At 38.8% G+C, this 22843-nt stretch overlaps 1 protein-coding gene across 2 annotated transcripts in view; it reads left to right on the forward strand.

Moving 5' to 3' along the window:
- hells (helicase, lymphoid specific) overlaps positions 1 to 22843 on the forward strand; it is a 50285-nt gene that overhangs the window by 10635 nt on the left and 16807 nt on the right. The window contains exons 7-16 of one of the 2 annotated variants that reach the window (XM_062058950.1): positions 2100 to 2158; positions 2243 to 2284; positions 4247 to 4474; positions 4908 to 5090; positions 7694 to 7837; positions 12630 to 12695; positions 12759 to 12826; positions 15786 to 15879; positions 15962 to 16123; positions 16589 to 16731. In XM_062058950.1, coding sequence (XP_061914934.1) covers positions 2100 to 2158; positions 2243 to 2284; positions 4247 to 4474; positions 4908 to 5090; positions 7694 to 7837; positions 12630 to 12695; positions 12759 to 12826; positions 15786 to 15879; positions 15962 to 16123; positions 16589 to 16731 — 1189 coding nt within the window. Of the gene's footprint in view, positions 1 to 2099; positions 2159 to 2242; positions 2285 to 4246; positions 4475 to 4907; positions 5091 to 7693; positions 7838 to 12629; positions 12827 to 15785; positions 15880 to 15961; positions 16124 to 16588; positions 16732 to 22843 lie in introns of both variants that reach the window. The other variant, XM_062058949.1, reaches the window with a different exon arrangement.

The raw sequence follows: 22843 nt of genomic DNA on the forward strand, positions 1-22843 counted from the left end.
ATCAACTTTACTACAACTGTAGCATCGATCACACTGATACTTTGTATCGACTCTACGTATATATGCACTAGACAGCAACAGACATTGTTATATTATCCTCTCTCTAACTCTTATTAATCTACTTGTTCATTTCCTGTTAATAACTGCTTTCTCCTGTAACAGGCTTTCATCTACACTTGTTAAATGGGAACTGCACTTTAAAAAAAAAAAAAAAAATTCACAATCATTGTGAAAGACATGATGACGGATGTATATTTTAGGTGCATTCTAACTTGTAAATAAAAGTCTGCTTACAACGGAGCCAGTGGGAGGTCCTGTATTTTGTCCATAAAGTCCAAAAACATCCAAAAAGCGCCAGGAATACTCCATTTACATTTTGTAAATTGAATATTAACCAAGTATTAATGATATTGTTATTATAAGCGCGATCACAGGCAAACTATTTATAGCGGCGCCGTGATCGTGAGCTTGAGTGCCAATGTTGACATGATCGACTGATAAGCTGCTTCCTTGCTTCATTGCTCGCCAAACTTTATTCTAGATCATAAATCATGCCTCCCACCTGGATAGTAGAAGGATGAGGATGTATTCTGACAAGTTAGTACACTTTGACAGCTAATTTAGAGCCGGATATGGCCAACATGACACAGACGCTTGGTTTCACCCTCTTTCTTAGCGAGGATTATGAGTCATTCTTTATGGGAACATATGAACATCCTAGCGGTCTGCATCCTAATGACATCAGACTCTGTATAGTAAGTGAGGTTTTATTATGTTTGTTGGGTCTCATAAAGTCTGCAGTGAGCAATATTCAGTGATGTAGTTGGAAAAAAAAACTAACGTTGTAATGCGTTTATTAAATTAATGCGCCGCGTATGCTTAAAATTAACAAAATACATAAATGTTAAATTAATCTGTTACTACGTTACATATATAATTACATGTATATAAAGCCTTAATGGAGGTGTTTGGATGTTTTTTTTAAGGGCTTTATAGGCAGAATAGAGCAACTCCTATAGGCTCAATTGTAATCAGACTTTTGATCGCATTTATTTACTGACTAGAATGCATTAAAAAAAAAACATCCGTCATCTCTTTCATAATGATTGTGAACAATAAGGAAAATTCCAAAATAGGTGCAGTTTCCCTTTAAACTTGACTAAGCACTTGCTACATCTTCTGTTTCAAGATAGCTTAGCGATTAGCATGTCTTATTGTCTGCTCCTGCTTGTTCTTCCTTGGTGTGTAACATGGTTACCCTTGTCCTCCAGTGATGATAATTCTTGCAAGAAATTTAGTTTACCGTATTTTTCGGACTATAAGTCGCAGTTTTTTTCATAATTTGGCCGGGGGTGCGACTTATACTCAGGAGCGACTTATGTGTGAAATTATTAACACATTACCGTAAAATATCAAATAATATTATTTAGCTCATTCACGTAAGAGACTAGACGTATTAGATTTCATCGGATTTAGCGATTAGGAGTGACAGATTGTTTAGTAAACGTATAGCATGTTCTATATGTTATAGTTATTTGAATGACTCTTACCATAATATGTTACGTTAACATACCAGGCACGTTCTCAGTTGGTTATTTATGCGTCATATAACATACACTTATTCAGCCTGTTGTTCACTATTCTTTATTTATTTTAAATTGCCTTTCAAATGTCTATTCTTGGTGTTGGGTTTTATCAAATAAATTTCCCCAAAAAATGCGACTTATACTCCAGTGCGACTTGTTTTTTTCCTTCTTTATTATGCATTTTTGGCCGGTGCGACTTATACTCCGAAAAATACGGTATTTGCTGCAATGCAGGTGATGATTATTAAGTTAGGAAACAGCTCCACACTGTATCTATTGTTGCCTACTAGCCGCCTCTATCAGCTAAGGAACCAAACATAAGGTATCAGCAAGAAGGAATCGTTTTTGGTGATCCGCATTAATCAGCATTGAAAGGCATCAATCAGCAGTGGTCGATCACATTCTTTTTCTTCTGAAATTGGCTGATAATCGGCACATTCCTAATCATAAAATTTTATTGTTAGTCCTTCAAAGTTCAGGTTTGAAAGTTTGACTTTGTTCCTCTTTAACTAGATAAGAAGAAGAGAAGAAGGGATGATGACTACAAGATTGCAGATGTCATGTCTAAAGATGTATGGTCTCATTTTGACTTTTGTAAATGGTTTTGAAAATAGCTACTCTGTTTGCTCATCAATTATGGTTGACTTTGACTTCAGGAAATCATGTCACGAGCTAAGAAAGCTAAAGTGGAAGAAGAGGTAAGATTTAAAATTGTTTTTTGTGTTTTTTATATTGTTTTTTTTTTGTTTTTACTAGATCTCAACTCATCAGTCCCAAATATTTATTTTAAGTGCCTGATTTTACCACACATTGTAATGAAAGTTGTTTCTTTTGGGCAAGGCCTTGTTTGATGAGATAAAATTACGATAGAAAGTAACAGTTGCAATAAAGTGAGTGGCACCCATCATGTGGACCAACTAAAGTCTGGGTGCACCGTGTTCTTTTTACTAAAAAATACATGCTGAAGTCAAAATCGACATACATGGTTGACCGCTTATGTTGACATCAAATTTGAGAAGCAGAGGGTTCATTGCTATGAAAAATGGTCAGTTTATATTGACATGTATTGTAGCATTGGCAACTTCATCATTATCACTAGACAGCAACATAAATACTATCTAATTAGACAACTTTAAAACATGCACACAGTGACTTCCTATGTAGTGCAAAGTAAGCTTCAAAATAAAAGCATGGCAGTATTAAGTATAAGCAAATACAATAATTTCGATAAAATAGTATCTGTACAAATGGAGGAAAACCAACAACTAACAAATTCCTTTATCAGCCATTCTTTTTTTTCTTTTTTTTTTCTTTTTTATCAGCCATTCTAATGTCTCTGGACAAAGTCGCAAGTAAATGAGAATGCAGTGACTAGTTTTGGTTATCAAACAGTTCAAAGGGTGTGACATGAACCAGTTTCACTGAAGTTGCATTTGTTTTCTCTATATAATTATAATTGGGACATCTCTTGATTAATAGTTAATTTATTGCAAAAACACTGAGAAATGTGTAAGCATTTTGCCATCGCAGCACACGAAAATTACCACGACTACAAAATGTAGCAAAGTGTTAATTTTATATTTAAAAATGAAAATAAAAAACGGATGAATGGAATTAAAAAAATAAAATAAAATATAATAGCCTTAAATTAAATGTTCATCTCTTTAATTAGAAAAAATGTCTGAAAAGCAATCTGATATCTGCTTGCTCGCCAATATGTAAGCTCGGATACAAGCAGTGTGCAAATCTGACAGCCAGTTAACATCTAAATGTCCTCCAATAAGCACATCTGGTTAGTCTTTTCGTGTATTTTAGTCATTTACAAAAAGGTAAACATGGTAGGCTATAGGCTTCTAGGAGCTAGCAGCTACAGTGCAGCTGAGCACACAATGGCACACAAGCTAGACATACGTAATAAGTGACCTTAATTAAACAGTATTGCAGTCTAACACATTTGTCAATATAAACAAGTATCAAAACATTATAGTTGCATATTACTTACGTATGTACAAAGTCGCCAAGGCAGGAGCGTATTAAAAAGTATCAAGTAACAAACATGCCAGCATAACTTAATTATTGTGACCGCTAGTTGTCACCAAAAACTATTTCCACCCCACTTTAACTTAAAGACAGCATAAATCAATTGTTCTCTGTTTCACTAATTTCACATGATCAAACCTTTTCTAACATTCCACACCACAATGTAATAAAAGTACAACTTAAAATTCCTGCTAATATTGTATAGGATCAATATCGGTACTGGCCAGTACTCAAGACTCCAATATCACTATCGTATCTGAAGTGGAAAAGTTGTATCAGGACACCCTTTCCAAAACACCTTTTGCAGACATGTTTTGCGGTTGAAAAGTGCCTGTCAGTCAGTGCTTCCGTTGTCCCAACTCATTGCACTTACTTTCCTTGACAAACCATTTGTTACTGTTTAGTGCAGTAATTAGAATTGATTGGCTAGAAAGTTATAGTGCCATTTGGAGGACGATTTTGATTGGCAAAATGGCAACAAATAACCAATATTTGCGGGGATAATTGTACCGGTATATATAATAGGCAGGATTTGGTTGATATACCACATAGTCTGACTTGATGAGGTAATCGAGTCTGTTTCTGTCTTCAACCACTGTTTGTTCAACATTCTTTATCAGGAAATGGCCCTTGACCAGAAGAAACTAGACGCCAAGGATATCGAGAGCATTAGCGACTCCAACGAAGACATTAAGAATCGCCTGGCCGAAACGGTGCGAGATAACGCCAAACATCTCTTGGACCCTGATAGGAAGGTGAACGGAGAACCAGTCCCCGCTCAGCAGCCACTGCTCTTCACAGGCGGGGTCATGAGGTGGTACCAGATCGAGGGCGTCGAGTGGCTTCGAGTGAGTATAATTGTATCCTGATCCAATGACAACACTTTGCGCTAATATTATTTTGAAAGGACACCTAATGTACCAGGAACTACTAGCATTCGTCATTCTAGGACTCTGTTACATTTTGGTTTGCATGAGACAATTATGCCTGGCCTTGTCCCACTTCTTTTAGTTGTGCTAGATGAGGTAAAGTGTACTGAACTTAAACACGAATCAGTGGACTTAATGTGCCAGTTTTATGGGACCAAACACCATACAATGGCCTAATGCGAGGGACAACCTGAATGCAAATAGCAAGATCATAAAGATGAGTTAAAATGTTAAATGTCATGCTGACAGTTCCATGAAAAATTTAATTTTTTTACAATTCCCAATTTTTAATTTATTAAAATATTTTTAACCGTGAACAAGCTTTCTCCTTCAACTTTTCTTTTTATGTCAGATGTTGTGGGAGAATGGCATTAATGGAATTCTTGCTGATGAAATGGGTCTGGGAAAAACCATCCAGTGTATTGCCCACATTGCCATGATGATCGAAAAGAAAGTGATGGGGCCCTTCCTGGTGGTGGCACCACTTTCTACTCTGCCCAACTGGATCAATGAATTTAAGCGCTTCACACCCCAGGTAGGTGTGGGGGGTACTGTTTACTAGTTGTCGTAGTACTATCACTGGACAGTACTGATGTACACTGAGAACCTTTGTGTTTTGGAAATGGTCCCTACTTGTGTCAGTACAGGAAAACTGTGAAATAATATGGCTATCAGTATTTTTTATTCAGCTAACAGACGTAGTTATGACACCTCCACCGACAGCAGGTGATGAAATGCTCACTAACAAAAAGACTTAAAACTTGGCTCAATGCAATATTTGTCCTAAAGTAGTTTCATCTAAGAGGGGTAAACGAACGCTGCATCCTCTGCAGTGCAACTTTTGAGCCTAATCTCCTACAAGACTTAGAGTAGTGTTAAGTTTGTAGTTATTAACTCTACCAACTTAAGTTACTTCTTGCTGGCTTAGTAGACACAACAGAAGACTCCGATGGAGGTCCTTACTTGAAGGGGACCTATTATGCAAAACCAACTTTTCTTACCTATTGGTACTTGTTTATGTGTATTTGGTATCTGCATAAGTCCCAAACATTTTAAATCCCTCAATAGAGGCATGGCGGAGATATTTTATAAAACACATTTTGCCCTCCTTCATACTTCCTCCAAACTAATTGTTTGGGATTTGGCCAATTTGGGAAGTTTTTACAATCTGGGACGTCCGCAGATATCTACATATATGGTAGAGATTTACCAGAATAGTTTTTCGCGAGTTCGCCTTTGTAGTTTCACGTAATCAATAAGTATCGTATTTTTCTCTATCCCCTTGTTTTAGGGCAGACTGGCTCGTACATGCACATGCATCCTTTGCTGTTGCCATTTCTAGGACAAAGTAGCTGTTGCCATTTCTGATACAAAGTAGCATATAGTTCTAACTTGTCTGTCAGTAAACTCGATATGGAAGCGATAAATACTACAAAAAAGTGGGCGGGACGAAGATGCAGTTGAAGTAAAGCTACGTAAATAAGACTGGCCACAAAACGGAGCATCCTTAAGAAAACAAAATATAATCTAAGCAACATTTTGACCAAAGAACCACTATTACGGGTTATATAGACCACAAAGAAGTGTTTTAATTCCGGAAAAAAATACCACAGCAGTTCTGTTAGATAAGAGTATAACATATCATATACAAAGAATCTAAAAAATATGCACACAGTTTTTCTCAGCTATTCTCCTTATGTCTCTGGACAAAGTCACAAGTCAATGCACACAGTTGTTAAATCCTTTCTCAGCTATTCTCCTTATGTCTCTGGACAAAGTCACAAGTCAATGTGCAATAAATGGATAATTCTGTTTTGGACAGCCAGTGGGCTATTAACATCTTCTTGACACCTTTCCTTAGCAGCAAATCCACTGGTGATTCCAGTGTGGAATAAATTCCGGACCCCTTGTGAAGATTGTGGTTCCGAAAATCAAACCACCATTTTGTCACTCTAAAATGTTCATTGTACTTTTCAATTTTCTTTTAGATAAACAATATATTTTAGGTTCAATGAATAGAAATTTTACTAGACATGTTTTGACTGTTGGCCCTGCGATGAGGTGGCGACTTGTCCAGGATGTAACCCGCCTACCGCCCGAATTTAGCTGAGAAAGGCTCCAGCACCCCCCGTGACCCCGAAAGGGACAAGCGGCAGAAAATGGATGGATGTTTTGACTGTCATCCACAGTCTTCTTAAGGGTGGAAACTAACAAAAATCAAAACATCAGATTAAGGAGGCAATCAAAATTAATAAGCAGCCAAGGGACACCTTCATTTAGGATAAGGGAGCATTCATGACCTCTCATACCAGGGACTCCCTCCTCCATTAACCATCAAATGTGGGGAGTGGGGGCAGCCAACCAGGTAAAACTGACAGGTCTGCCTGGTTGGCTAAACCTATAAGAACATCTGATAGGCAACAGTCACAGTAGTCAGGTGACCCTACTAAAGACTGCAAATGACAGTCGAAACAGGTCAGGTAAAATCTCCATTCATTGTACTGAAAATATGTAGTCTGACTAGAAGAAATTTGAAAAGTACAAAATCTAGTCAGAACCGCTTTCACCCACAACTCAGAAAGGTGATGTTCCATGTCCCAAGAACCGAACAAACTAAATGAATGATTGCAATGTGCTTCCGTCCATCTGCCACCATAACCTCACACAGTACAGTACCTTTATGTTCCTTGAAGCTACACAAGGGTGGTGGTTCCACGGGGTCTCGTGTAGCTCATTAATTTATTTTCAACTTTGCTTTGTCACCATATCACAAGGGTCACTCTTATTTGAGCAAGTCCTTTTAGTTGGTAAACCAAAGTTTGTTGTTGGCGGATAGAATGACTGTCTTCACAGAATTTGATGGATCTGGTGATATTAACTACCGGTAATCCCAAATTTTGTCCCCGAGTGGACCATATAGCGCGTACTAGATGGTAAATGGGTTATACTTGTATGGCACTTTTCTACCTTCTACTCAAAGCGCTTTGACACTACAACACATTCACACACTAATACCCAAGGACAGAACGGCTGTGACTAGCGTGGTGGAAGCCGGGGATCGAATCCACGCCATCGCCGTGGTGCACACAGAGCAGTGTTTTTGTTTCCTTTCTCTTAATTTGACTCTCTCTCTTCTAGGTGTCTGTGCAGCTTTATCATGGCCCCCAATCAGAGAGGAGCAAACTACTTAAGCACATTCGCAAACCTCAGGGGCCCCTCAATATGTGTCCTGTGGTCATCACTTCATTTGAGATTGCCATGATCGACAGAAAATTCCTTCAGGTACTGTCACTATTTCTCTGATCAAATGGTTACAGAACAGGCTCTAGAAATCTATATTTAAGAAAAGCTGATTTAATTAGTATTTTAAGGGCCTTTACACCCTTTCACCTAACTTTTAAAATAATCTAAACTTGTTTTATCCACTTTGATAGACGATCATTCCTCCAAATCTGTGCTATTTGTATCTCAGTATAAACAAAGGCAGCCATTAGTGTGTAATTTTTTTTCCCATTAGTCTGCTAGTCAAACGATTATTGCTTATGATCTGCTGTACACGTTCGAGTTTGACGTTGAGTACGCGACTTGATTTAAAACCTATTCTAGGAAATTCCTTTGTTACAAATTACAGTAAAACAAATGGTTTAAAGATATACAACCACATGAGTATACGACCACAGTAATAAATAAATCAACAGACTTAAAGTGCAAGATGTCCTGCAAACTTGACATTCAGTACAGAAATTATTTTCATCCAGTACTGTTAAGGTAATTTAGCTGCAATTATTGGTGCACCTTGCTGCAGCGCACACCCGGAGCTCCTGTTTTCTTTTTGGGTGACTTTAACCATTGTAAACTGGAGACTGCCTTGCCGGGCTTTGAACAATTTGTAAAATGTGACACAAGAAATTACAAGATTCTAGATAAATGCTATGGCAATATAAAGGGGGGATATATTTAGCAAAACCAAAGCCCCCCCTTTCTAACTCGGATCACAACACTATACATCTAATACCCACATATAAATCTGTTTTTAAATCAATTAAACCTGAGCATAAGACAATTAATGTGTGGTCAGACGATGCTATTGAGACACTGAAGGGGTGTTTCATGTGCACAGACTGGTCCCTGTTCCATGCACTAGGACTAGATGAGGCTACAGTAACTATAACGGACTACATTGAGTTTTGTGTTGGCAATGTGGTACCCAAGAAAAACATTGTAGTATATCCCAATAACAAACCCTATGTAACAAAAGAAATAAAAGACTGCATAAATAGGAAAAAGCAGGCCTTTAAAAGTAAAGACAGAGCAGGACTGTCAGTTGTCCAAAAAGAACTCAAACAACTTCTCACTAATGCAAGAGAACAACATAGGCAAACAATGGAACATCATCTCCAAATGTCAAATACAAAAAAACTTTGGGACACAATGAAATCAGTAACTAATATGAACCCTGCAAAGAAACAAATCATCACCCTGGATGAGCAGCAAAAATCAAATGAGCTAAATTACTTTTATTTGTGATTCGACCATCAAAACTTCTCTCAGGAGTGTGACAGTGTTTTGCAGTCCCTGCCAGACACTGATGACACCTGCTGCCTGGAAGTCGACCCGACCAGCATTCGCCGTCTCTTTAGTAGAGTACGTACAGGCAAGGCCGCAGGCCCTGACGGCCTCCCAGCTTTTTTGCTCAAAAGCTGTGCAGAGGAACTAACTACAGCATGGTGTCCAATATTCCAACAGTCACTTAACACTCACACTGTTCCAGCTCTGTGGAAGAAGTCAATAATAACTCCAGTGCCTAAAAAGCCCGGTGTCACAGTAAACAACGACTTTCGTCCCGTAGCTCTCACTTCGATTGTTATGAAATGTTTTGAAAAATTTGTTGTCACTGCTCATGAAGGATGTCAAGCCAAAGTTAGATGTGTACCAGTTTGCGTACAAGCAGGAATGCAGTACTGATGATGCAATCCTTTGCACCTTGCACTTTATCTCCAAGCACCTTGAGAACACAAAAGCTTATGCTAGAATTGTATTTGTTGATTTCAGCTCAGCTTTTAATACAGTGCAAATTCACATACTCTTGGAGAAGCTCAAAGACATGGGTGTAAACTCCACCTTGATCAAATGGTTCCACTCTTTTTTAACAAACAGAACACAGCAAGTGAAGGTCAACAGAACACTGTCAGACACCAAACACTGCAACACAGGCGTCCCACAGGGTTGCGTTGTATCACCAACACTGTTTACATTGTACACCAATGATTGTAGGACTGTGCACCCTAACAATTATATGGTGAAATTTGCGGACGATACCGTGCTCCTAAGCCTTCTACACAAGGATACGGACCCCTCTGTGTACCAAGACGAGATAGACCTATTTATTAGGTGGTGTGATACCAACTATCTTATTTTAAATGTGACCAAGACACAGGAAATGGTTTTGGATCCGAGGAAAGTGACTGACCATGAGCCAGTGGTCATCAAAAATCAGGAAATCACCCAGGTATCCTCATATAAATATTTAGGGATTCATATTGATAATCTTCTCTGCTGGAAGACACATATTGACAAACTGTGCAATAGACTGCAACAGATGCTATATTTTTTGCGAAGATTAAGATTGTACGGCGTAAGCACCCACATCATGATGATTTTCTACCGTGCCATTGTAGAGAGCATCATTAGATACGGGATCACCTCATGGTTTGGCAACCTAACCATTAAGCTAAAAAACAAACTGGCCGGCATGCATAAAACGGCAATGAAAATCGTAGGGAGGAAAGAATATGAGCCTACACAGAGTATCTATGAGCAGGCAGTTAGGAAAAAAGCTAAGAAAATTATTTCCAACTCACAACACCCACTCTTCCCTGAATATAGAACCCTGCCATCAGGGAGAAGACTCCGGGTCCCACTATGCAAATCGAACCGCCTTAAATTATCATTTGTCCCAGCCTCCATTAAGCTGACCAACAAGGTGCAATAGAATGTTAATACATAGGTTAGCACTTTTTTAGCACATAGCACTTTAGAACTAAGCACTTTAGCACAAAGCACTTTATCTATGAGCTCTAGTGCAATGCACACTGGCACTTTATCTTTATCTCCATACTGTAGATTTTATGCCTACATCAAAGTGCCATCTATGTCTATCAAGCTCCATGTTCTGATGTTTAAATGTTAGTTGTCTGGTTTTAGTTGTGTCTGCGCTTGTGTTTTTGTTCTGTTGTTTTTGTGTATGTTAAGAAAGCAATGATGCACTGTGCCCAAGACAAATTTCCCCGCGGGGACAATAAAGTTGAACCTTGAACCTAAAGTAATACAAGTGTAAACATGAACATTTCTGGTGGTCTATCAATTAAAATTTTATTAAGTGACAATTACAAATCTTTGTCGATTACTTTTTAAAAATCAATGTTGTTATTGTCAACTAATTCATGAGCAAACAAATTATTGCATTTTTTCCAACTCTAAAACTATATACTGGTCCTGTCGTCAAAAAATTTTTTTTTTTTAAAGCTGATTAATACTTTTATATATTGATTAATCAAAGTACATTATTAGATCGCATAATTTTAAACACATTTTTGAAAGGTCCCAATATTTTGACACTATTTTCTTTTTTTTTAAGAAAAAATGTTTTACAAATGACATTCATTTTCCTGAAAACTTGATAACTATTATCTAATGTATTGGTTTATTTTGAAGCAATATTTGTTGCCAAACACCACTCTGAGTTTCTTCAGTCTTCTTTACACCGATATATGCATTGACCTGATCACCTGATGACTTATTTTGAGAAACAGGACTGAAAGGTAGCAGTAGTGAGTTTTTAGCCTAAAATGAACAAACACATTAACTATAGCAACATAGCATTCATGCTGATTGCATGTTGACACTAAACTGATGAGTTTATTCAACAACAAAACGAACAAAATAATTGAACATCAAATAGAAGTAATTCACACACACATCCCCAACATTAAACATTAAATTTAATGTTCACCTTCCTTCCTGATCTTAATGATGTCACTTCCTGTAGACCAGTCCTTCTCAAATAGTGGGGTGGGCCCCCCCCCCTATGTGTGACCTCGGGTAACATGCTTTTTAACATGCTTTTTTATGCCATACCCGAGTATGATGCGTAAGCCAAGTGCGTATGTCGCACTTGGCTTCACTGTAACTACGGTGGGAGACAAGGAAAGACCCGTGTGTGGTTTCCTTTAAATGTTAATAAGCTTATATTGTTATGCAGCGGTACAGTTATAACAACTTTGTAGACACATTACACTATTTATAGCCATGGTGGAGAGTGGGGGATGCAAAATACTTTTTCTTCCAGGAGGGGGGTGTATCAGAAAATATTTGAGAAGTACTGCTGTAGACCATGCAAATTGTGTAGTAGTCTACATTTTTCGGACAGGGTAATGAGTTTTGGACAGGGTAATGAGTTGGGGTAACGGGACTAAGGGAAAACCGAGAGACACCACTAAACTGTGAAATTTAACTATATTGGTTTTGTTTTCTTATTAGAATAAGAAGTAACAAGTAGGTAAAAAAAATTGGAAATTGAAGGATTGTGAATGTGAGCGTGAATGGTTGTCTGTCTGTGTTGGCTCTGCGGTGAGGTGGCGACTTGTCCAGACCTTGCCTATCGCCCAATAGGGACAAGCAGTAGAAGATGAATGGATGGATTTAAATGATTATATTTCATGGTTAAGTATAATATTAGGAAGTAGGGACAGGCAACAAATGCCATTTCTCCATTCTTCCAGGTAGTTTAAATTAATATTTTAAATTGTATTGATTATGCAATCAAATTAATGTGAAGGATGTTTTGCATAGTAAAAAAAAAATTAAAATTAATTTTATTATGCATTTATACATTTTATTTCCTGCAAACACAAATGGCGCGATTCAGCGAAAAGGCTCTTTATATATTGTAATTCATTAGGTAAATTAATGATTGTTATTGTAAAATATTAAGTCACTGGTAGTGGACTTCTAGCTGGGATAGGCCCGAGCATTGTCGGTTGTGGTGGAAGCTGACGTTTGTTGTCTCTTCCAGCGCTGTCAGTGGAAGTACTTGATTGTGGATGAGGGCCACAGGATCAAAAACCTGAACTGTCGCCTGGTGCGTGAGTTAAAGATGCTGCCCACTGACAACAAGCTTCTTCTTACGGGCACTCCACTGCAGAACAACCTGGCTGAGCTTTGGTCCCTTCTCAACTTCCTCCTCCCAGAGGTCTTTGATGACTTAAAGAGGTAAGCTCCACAGTAGTGCTGTAAAGCAATTAATATACTGAAGCTCGTCTATCGCCACCTGTTTTAAACCTTGTCGATGTCCCTGGTATCACGGCATTAAATGGAAAATATTGATCCAAGCATGCCACAACTTTAAGGCTGTCCTTGACTAAGCTCCACAGTAGTGCTGTAAAGCAGACCTGGGCATTCTGCGGCCCGTGGGCCGCATCCGGCCCTTTGTACGTCCCTGTCCGGCCCGCGTGAGGCCAATTATAAATTACAAAATACATTAAAAAAAGTATCTATTTCGAGTGTGCAATACAACGGTGCTGCTTTTGTTTTGAAAAGCGTTATTTGTATTACTTCCGTGTGGATGTATGCTCGTGCGCGCAGCGGCAATCACAAATACAAAATACATTTAAAAAAACATCTTTGTCGTGCGTGCAATACAACTGTGCTGCTTTTATTTTGAAAAGTGTTATATGTGCGTATGTCCTGTGAGGGAAGGCGCACAGCGACAAGTGATGCCCGGTTATCCCCGAGACGCTAAAAAGAGAGAAGTTGATGACGAATGGCGTGTTTTAATAAAGACATGGACTGCCAAGTAAAGGTAAAGCCGTGTGCTTATTTGTGGTACACACGTTGCTGTGTTTAAAGAATATAGTGTAACGACCTGCTGAAGTAGATGTTGTCTTCTTGAGTTGCGTAAATGAGGAGCGAGGAGACGTGCGTGTGGAAGGAACGAGATATGTTGAGCTGTGTTAGTATAGCTTGCTCAATAAAAGTTTAAAAAGAGCGTCAGACTTGGTGTGGACTTCTTCTGGACGCTACAATTGGTGTCAGAAGTAAAACTTTGCGCATACTGCACTGTTTGTGTGCTACGTCATCGGGAGGTACGTGCCACGTGAGGAGCTCGCCGCAAAGAGAGAGAGAGACAGAGAGAGAGACAGCATTTACAGGTGCAGCCACGCTGCTTGCCACGGGGGAATTCCGCCCTCAATGAAGACTCCCAGGTTTGATGGCAAGGCGAACTGGGAGGCATTTCATCCCACTTGTGACATCAATTGTAGCGTCCAGAAGAAGTGCACACCAAGTTTGATGCTCTTTTTAAACTTTTATTGAGCATGCTATACTAACACAGCTCAACTTATCTCGTTCTTTCCAAAAGGAAAACCAATCCTCACTCCTCATTTCCGCAACAGCAACGCTTCCTCCTTCTTCGCCAATCACCTTACAGGCGTGCTACGTTCACAACAAAGAGGATGCAGGATAAAGTGACATAAATTTAAATTTTTGTATTGTAATATACATCAGGAAGTGTTGTGTAAGAAAGCGTTAAAAATAAAACCATCAAAAGCCATCTGCTTTTGAATAAAGATAAGTTAGGTTAAATGAAAATATTATTATCTATTTTACGGTATATCAAAAATAATGAGCAAAATTTAATTGAAATATTGTCGGTGTGGCCCTCCAGCAGTGCTCGGGTTGCTCATGCGGCCCCCGGTAAAAATTAATTGCCCACCCCTGCTGTAAAGCAATTAATATACTGAAGCTCGTCTATCGCCACCTGTTTTAAACCTTGTCGATGTCCCTGGTATCCCGGCATTAAATGGAAACTATTGATCCAAGCATGCCACAACTTTAAGGCTGTCCTTGACTAGGGATTGTCAGTCTAATCTGATACGTTAATTTTGAAAACTAGTTTTTTTTCTATGCTAGCAACAGCACAGCTAATGGGGATCCCCATGAATAAACCCCTCTAATTTGGGACGTATTCCACCACAAAAAGGCTAAAACACTCAGATAAAAAAAACATGGCAGAAATTGGATAGCTTAGCAAATGCCCAGAAGACTTGACTATGTAGAATGGGGTCTCAAACTCAATTTACCTGGGGGCCACTGGAGGTGCAATCCAGGTGAGGCTGCGCTAATCAAAGTATTAACATCAGAATCATATTTTAACCATGTTAAAGTTAAAGTACCACTGATAGTCACACACGCACTAGGTGTGGTGAAATTACCCACTGCATTTGACCCATCCCCTTGTTCCACCCCCGGGAGGTGAGGGGAGCAGTGAGCAACAGCGGTGGCCGCTAGGTGTGATTTTTTTAATCCAAAATAACATAACACCTTCACTTGCTATTATCTTACTGTTAGTGGTTTAACAGAGCATATAAGTGTCTATAATTTTTCACAGTTAATTATATTTAATAATAATTGCTTGTCGATCTGAGGCATTTGTCTGGCGTTCAGGCATGTCACGAACCACTGTCTCGTACACGCAGGGAGGCTGTGAATTTACACAAAAGCAGTCAAAGCGGCTTTGATGGCTTTTCTCTTCCTGTTCGGGCCCTATGCTCTCTTTCTTACTCTTCTTTGAGCGAACTCACCCGCCACGCACACACAGGCGACATCACCCACAACGCAATCTACTGTACATTACCGTACGTGCACTACTCATGTGAACTAAATTTACGCAAGTATTGCTGGAAATTTTTTGGGGTATTTTTTATTAAACTCTTCATCGAGACAACAAAATAAATATAGTTTTTTTTTCAAATCAAATTCATTGATTTAATCGATGAATCGTTGCAGCCCTACTTCAGCTTGCTTAAGGGAAGTTGGCATTTTGTTTGCCCATTGTTTGTGGCGTAATTTTTGTGTTGCACCATTATTGAATGTAGGGTTCTTTCTAGTGAAATTTAATATTGCCTTGATACATTTACTGTATTTTCTGAACCATAGGGCGCACCGGATTACAAGGCACACTGCCGATGAGAGGGTCTATTCAGGTCTATTTTCATACAAAAGGCACACCGTATTATAAGGCGCATTAAAGCGGTACTGCCACCTTTGCACCTGTACAGCCCGCCACAAATAAATGAATGCATTGTAAACCCTGAACTCTGTGCAAAATGAGTTACAAAGTCATCGTGGGAACAAATACTGTTAATGTTTTAACTTATTGTTCACTTTGCAGCTTTGAGTCATGGTTTGACATCGACTCACTCTGTGAAGCAGAAAGTGTGGTGGCTGCTGAGCGTGAAGGGAACATCCTTAGTATGTTGCACCAGGTTAGTTTACGAACACAACACTACATTTAGCTAATGTCTTTTATATTGCACACATTGTTGAGACAGACTTCCTTATTTTCAGATTCTCACACCATTCCTGTTGAGGAGACTAAAGACTGATGTGACACTGGAGATTCCGCCGAAGAAAGAGATCATTGTTTATGCCCCTCTGACTGCCAAACAGGAGCTGTTTTACACTGCTGTGGTGAACAAGACCATCGCAAAAGTGCTTGGTCAGCAGAAGGTATGTTATCCAAACTTTACATTTCACATTCTTCAAGGCGTGTGCAGAACAGAGAATGGTAATCTTCCGACATACACATCAGCTGATAAAAAGTTTAAAGGGAAACATTTTACTCTAGTTTTATCAAATTTGGATGGATTGATTTTAGGAGCAAAATGCAATGAAAGGGTTAAAGTCCCTTTTTGCACCTGTTCGATATTTTTTTCTTCCTATTTTTTAGGTGCATTTGCGACAAACTAGTGGTACTCTAAAACGGAACTGTAGTAAAGCCTATGTGTGCATATTAATGGATAAATGTCGGTAGAATTCAGGGCGAGCAAGTTGCTGTGTTGATATTGCTACTTTTTAACTTTTTTAAATACAAGTGTAAATAGAATAGTCATTTTTCCACAGGATTAGAGTAAAGTACCGTCACCTATCAAACAGACCATTGTAATGCTAATTCAATATGTGGCCTGCTTTCAGACCGAGGACCCTGCCATCTTGTCGTCGAGTGGCCGACCAAAGCGCCACAATCAAAAAGTGGTCGACTACAGTGAAGTGGAGAGTGACACGCCATACAGCTTGGAGAAATACCTGGAAAAGATCCAGAAGGAGCAGGAGCAGAGGTCAGAACATGCACAACTAAGGGTGGGAATCTCGGAGCACCTCACGATTGGATTACGATTCAAGGGCTACGGTTACATTACAAATCGATTATTTATGCAACTTTATTATATATTATTATTTATTGTATATTATTGTAGTGGATTGTCCGAAGCTTAAGCAGGCAACAAAAGTAGTTTAGTACAACAAATTTATTTACCCATTATCAGAAGTGCAGGTTGAATTAAATTGTCCGTGCAAGCAGACACAATGTACTCCAGAGCACACAAGACACACACAAGCCAAAATCACCCGCGAGTTCCAGTCTTCTGCCATTTTTTATATGTCTGTTGTGCGTCATCGTTCCTTATCGAGTGCGTGAAATGTCTTGTTTTGCTTTTCCTATCTGTTCCATAACAACTCTAATCCTTTAGACAGTCAACACATTCTATAGACAGGTTGGCACGACTTAATATTCACTTTTGTCCCACAACTGGTCCATTCAATGGCACAAAAATACAAGAGTATTGAAAATGAGCGGACATTCTTAAAAGACAAGAAATATAGGTCAAAAGGTCAGAAATTCTACTACATACCCACCTTCCAGGGTCTTAAGACCCTGGACCAAAACAATTTCTGATATAGACCACTAACTTAAATCTCTACCGCAGATAGAGGCAAAAACCTCAATGTTTTTATACGAGGCAAAAATTCCGTCTATGACCCTCCTTCAGAGCGATCGCTGTTACCAGCCTGCAGTAAAACCATCTCACAGAACACAATTAGTGGCCTACCCTTTGATTTAGTAAAGGAATAACAAATACTTTGATCATGAACATCCTTGAACATAAATAGATGAATGTATATAGACTTATGACTGTAAGACATTTGCAAAAATATTTTTCCCGGCATTTGCAATGGATGTAGTTACCAATATTGTTAATTACCAATTAATTTTGAACACACAACTGAATTTCGTATGAGTCCATGTTCGATTAGTGCTCGTATAGATGGCTCGGTGGTGCCTCAGGCTGGTGGCCTGCCGACACCTCGTTGGGCTTTTGGCTGCCTTTGTGAAGAAAGAGATCCACTCAAACAGTCTGTCTCTCTTTGGGGTGTGGTTCAGTCCATTGGGCAGACTGTTCAGTGGCATGTGCGTGCTGGCCGAAATTGGGGAAAACTCAGGTAGAGTTGGAGCTGTGGGGGCTTTGGGGAAGGCTGGGGCAGAGTATGGGGCGTGGGGCTTTGGTCCAGGCCCTCGGCTTGCTTCAGGCCTCCTCGCTGCTTCGGCACTCCCGACACTTCTTTCCACAGCTGCTGGAGTCCCGGTGGACACATTGGCTGGCAACGTTAGTTGTTCTCGTCATCGCTGGCAAGGTGTTGTCTCTCCTCTCGGTTCCTTCCAGTCAGGTATCGGGTGTTGGTCCTGGATCGGCTTTGACCGTGCCCCTCTTAGCGAGTGCAAGGGAATCTGGAGTGGCTGCTTTCATCCTCAAATCTGCACAGAGGAACTGGCACACAAATTCTACATTTTGCAAACTTACCATTTTGGTCTCATGGTCTTTCCACCTTCCTGGGAAGCTGCTGGTCCTGAGAAGTGCTGATCTTGTGACTGAAGAAGATTAACCTGTTTTCTTAAAATAGGTGCCGTTGTTTGACCTAATCTTTTTGGGGAAACCATGTCGGGATATTAGATCATTCACAAAATATTTAATTACTGAATTGGCACCCTCCTTTGAGGTTGGGGTTGCTTCCGCCAACCACTGCAATTGTCAATCTAAATCATTACGTTCCTTTATCCTTGTACCGGATTGATCATATCGATTAAATAAAACCTCAACACGCTCAAACTTGACCCAATCCAAACTCACCTCCCCCCTCTGTCCCTCTCACAGGGACAGTGTTAGTCGTAGTAATAGTAATAGTAGTAGTAGTAGTAGTATTAGTAGTTTCAGAAACATCCAAGAAAAAGAAAAGGCAGCTGATAGTCAAGCGCAGCAAGAACAGAGGCGGAGGACAGGTCATGTTTGAGGTCACTGTTCGCTTTTGCAATAGTACTTTGATATTTCACAACACCTAGTGAATTATTGTGGCCTCAATAATTCACTAAATAGTTGTATTTAATTTAGTTTATCTATGATGGGACAATGCACAGAAACATTAAGTTCAGAAACAGATGTGTTCTGTACCAGATTATATCTAAATAGCTACTTTCCATCTGTAGCCCCTGGCTACCTAAATTAAAGGGATCCACAAATCAAGCACTAAAATTATGACACTAATTAATCATAATAATATATACATTCATAATAATCAATAATTAATCAAAAATAATCATACTGTAGCATGTATTCAATTATAAGAAAAGTCACCAAATGCCCCTTCATGGACACATACTTACCATACAATACAACCACACCTTATTTACATCATCCCACAAAGACCATACATGCTCTTGTTCACATCTGTCATCATTCGTAAAAACAACCAAGATTTTAACAGCCATACCTCACAATTTACAACAAAATTGCTCTCATAGATAAATATAATACTCATTAAATTGATGTGTCAACATAATGCCCCTCTTAGTGACCGTCTGAGCAGCCTTGATTGCTCCAAAGCCACTTTTTTTTTTATTTCAAATTTTCTATTCCTTTTGTTATAACGTGGAGAAGGCTAATTGGTCTGTACATGTTCTGGTCTTCTTTATTTCCTGCTTTATGGATTTAATCGTAGTAGCAGTTTCTCGACGTGGTAGGTAAAGTGTTTTCCGTTTAATTTATTTATCAATCGTTGTTATACGAGCAATAATACAATCCTTATATGTTTTTAGGAAGATAGTGTCCAACCCATATATATATCTCTAGATCGTGAGTCTGATAATGCAGTGAAGATTTTGTTCAACTTTGTTTCATTTGTTAATTCTAAAATTAGTCCATATGAATAAATGACAATTATTTGCACTGATTTTGAGGGACTCTTTATTCAGGGTTTGTACAGACTGGATGAAATGTTCATTAAAATTATTACTTATGTCCAGACTGTCTGCGATAGTAGCGCCATTGATATTTAATGTTATAGTGTTGTTTCTTGTTTGCTCTCTTTCCGTAAGTTTGTATCTGGTTTTCCATAACTTTCTAATGTTCCCTTTTGCAGCTTTGATTAATTTTAAGTGAAAGTCAGTCTTAGACTTCCGCATAAACATTGTAACTTTGTTCCTCCAAACTTTTAAATCATACGATCTGTATTTACACCTGTTTTAATTGCTCTTATGAGAGCTGAGTCCTCATGTCTTTATTAGAATCCAAATTGTTTTATTAATCCAATGGTATTTTTATTTTAGCACTCTTCTTTCTGGTTTTGTTTTCGTGTATTTACAGATGTTCTCTTTGCTTTTTGTCATCCAATTGTAATTCTAGTAGAGCTGCTTATCATTTGTATCATGTAGAAGCCGTTTATAATATCCTTAAGTTTCTTTCTACGTGTTTTATTTAACCAGTGCAGATTAACGTCCCCCATGACGTTACTTCTTTCATACTATGCTGTTTGAGGATGTCTGAAAATGAATCAAGAAAAATGTCTTTAGCTGTGGTCGGTCGGTATACTACAATTACCTTGAAATACATTTCTGAGGAACATGTGATTTTAATTTCAACATACTCAAATTGATCTACTTTTAATGTTTTCCCTTTCATAAATCATAATTCCTCCCCCTTTTGTCACTCGATCTGTCTTTTCTGTAATCTTGTACCCCGGGACATTAATTTGAACGAAAGGTGTTGTGGGTTTTAACCATGTCTCTGATAGACAAGGTAATCCGGATTAGAGTCTGATAGTAACTGCTGTATTTGTTCAGTATGTTTCCTGTGGTAGAAAGTTTAATAATGCGGACACGTTTGTTACTGATTACTTTCTACAGACTTCTGTCTCTCTGCGACTTTGTGTATGTAATAAGCAACTATAAATATTTGAGATGCTTAAATTTTGTTTTAGCTCAGCTGTTGTGTAGCTGCTAGCTCTTTGTAGCCTACAGCAGGAATGTCCAAATTGCAACCAATAGCTATGTTTTTAACAGACAACCGAAATAATTGAAAATGTGGTATTAGCGTATCGGTTCAATCAGCGGCAGCTACGCCCTGTTTTTATCATTTGACCTAAATGTTTTGGTTTCGTAGGCAGGACAGAGGGAACAATGTGGGTCATTAGTTGTCCATCTTATACCATTCTAATTGTTTTAAGGATAGTTCACATGAGCGGCCATACCTTGAGTCCCACCATATATAAGAGTCAAAAGGCTCCTATTATGAGTCGTCTAATTGGTGATCATACACCTTGGCGGTTTGGGTGGCAGGACACACGGACGCACCTCCGTCAGCCAGCGCTAGGACAGTTGGAGCAGTCCCCGTCTTCCATTCGTTCCTGGGAGGCGTCCCTATTAGTTGTCCGCTGATGTCGTGCTGTCAGGCAACATCAGGAAGTTCCTTCTGTGCGGTATTGAATTGTCAGGGCACAGTTCGTAAGCAGGTCATTACAAGGTGTGTGCAGGTTGACCACAAAGGAATGCTTCAAAGATTGTGTTGAACATTGTCCGTTGACACTTATGTCCAGCAGGGGTCTGTTTGTATCCTGCTGTTCGTCCTGTTGTCACACCTGTATTTTTTGTGAGCATGTTCTGGCTACAACTTTGGAGCTTGTCTTGTTCAGAGAAGTTGGCAGTACCCCGGCTTCACATCCTTTCCACCCTCGCTTGACCTAGCACAACCGTGGCTACCACCCAAGTCCGTCTGAATGGTTTTACGTTTTGTTGAGGTTTTTTCCTCCAGAATTTGGAACTCAAAACATGTACACCCATCGTTTTCATATCCTCTCGGTTAGTTAAATTTTGCATATCACGTTTTTTTTTTTAAATTACAGTCTTAACTATCCCATTAATTGCTAATCAATAACCTTAATTCAAAGATTATACGTACTACTTCATGTGTATTTAAGTACCCTTTTAATTCACTTAAAGATTATGTATAAGTTAATTTAAACTATCATTTGTCTATCAGTAGGCGCGAGCAAGCTGTCATGCTTGCACTCTGACCTCCCGCTGTGCGTGACACTCTCCAAAACAAAGTAATGTTTTTATTCACGTTTCTCCTTATCTTTCAGCTAAATCTTTTAATCTTTTAACTTTTAACGTCCGCACTGTGTTTATTTTTATTGTCTGCATTTTAATTTTGCTTTTATTTTCTTTCATTTCACTTTGTTGTCTGTGAAGCACTTTGAGTCTTGTCCTTGCCTTGTCTGTCTCCGACAGGTTATCTAACCTATTCACAACAAACATACAAGGCCATGCTCTAGGCGCCAGCCCTAATCACACTTCTCCTCTTTTTAACACTTTACATATCGGCTCTTATTCTAATTACTAATGTAGGCTGTTATTTGTAATTATTGGTTAGAGTGTCCGCCCTGAGATCGGCAGGTCGCAAGTTCAAAACCCCGGCCGAGTCACACCAAAGACCACAAAAAATTTTGGGAGCCAAATCACCAAAAATGATTCCCGGGCGCATGGTATGGTGTACTGCAATGTCTAAATAAAACTATAAATTACTCCAAACTAAAATGTCAGACTGCACTTTAAAGTTACTTTTATTAAATTTATTTCCAAACTAACCACCACCACAGCAGACATCTTCCTCAATCCTATCTCAATACTCCCATAAATTAGAAAGGTGTTTCACAACAGTGGTTAAGTAGTTATTTTAAGTAATAGATCTCAATATGTAGAAATTAATAAGACTAAATTTGCCCTAGTGTGTGAATGTTGTCTGTCTATCTGTGTTGGCCCTGTGATGATGTGGCGACCTGTCCAGGGTGCAAAGTCAAATTGTGAAACAAAAATTAAAGTTAAATCAAGTGGAAATTGACAGAGTATATGAACTACATTCTTGAGAATAGTAATTGATCATTAATATGTTGGAAGACACATATTGAACATATTAAAGAAAAATATCCAAATCCATTGCTATTCGGTATAAAGTAAAACACATGCTGAATAAGAAATGTCTGCACATGTTATATTATTCATTTATTTTTCCATATGTAATATTGTTTTGAAGTTTGGGGAAATGTTTATAGAATAAATATAGA

This window comes from Entelurus aequoreus, linkage group LG09, assembly GCF_033978785.1.
Source record: "Entelurus aequoreus isolate RoL-2023_Sb linkage group LG09, RoL_Eaeq_v1.1, whole genome shotgun sequence".
Taxonomy (NCBI): Eukaryota; Metazoa; Chordata; class Actinopteri; order Syngnathiformes; family Syngnathidae; genus Entelurus; species Entelurus aequoreus.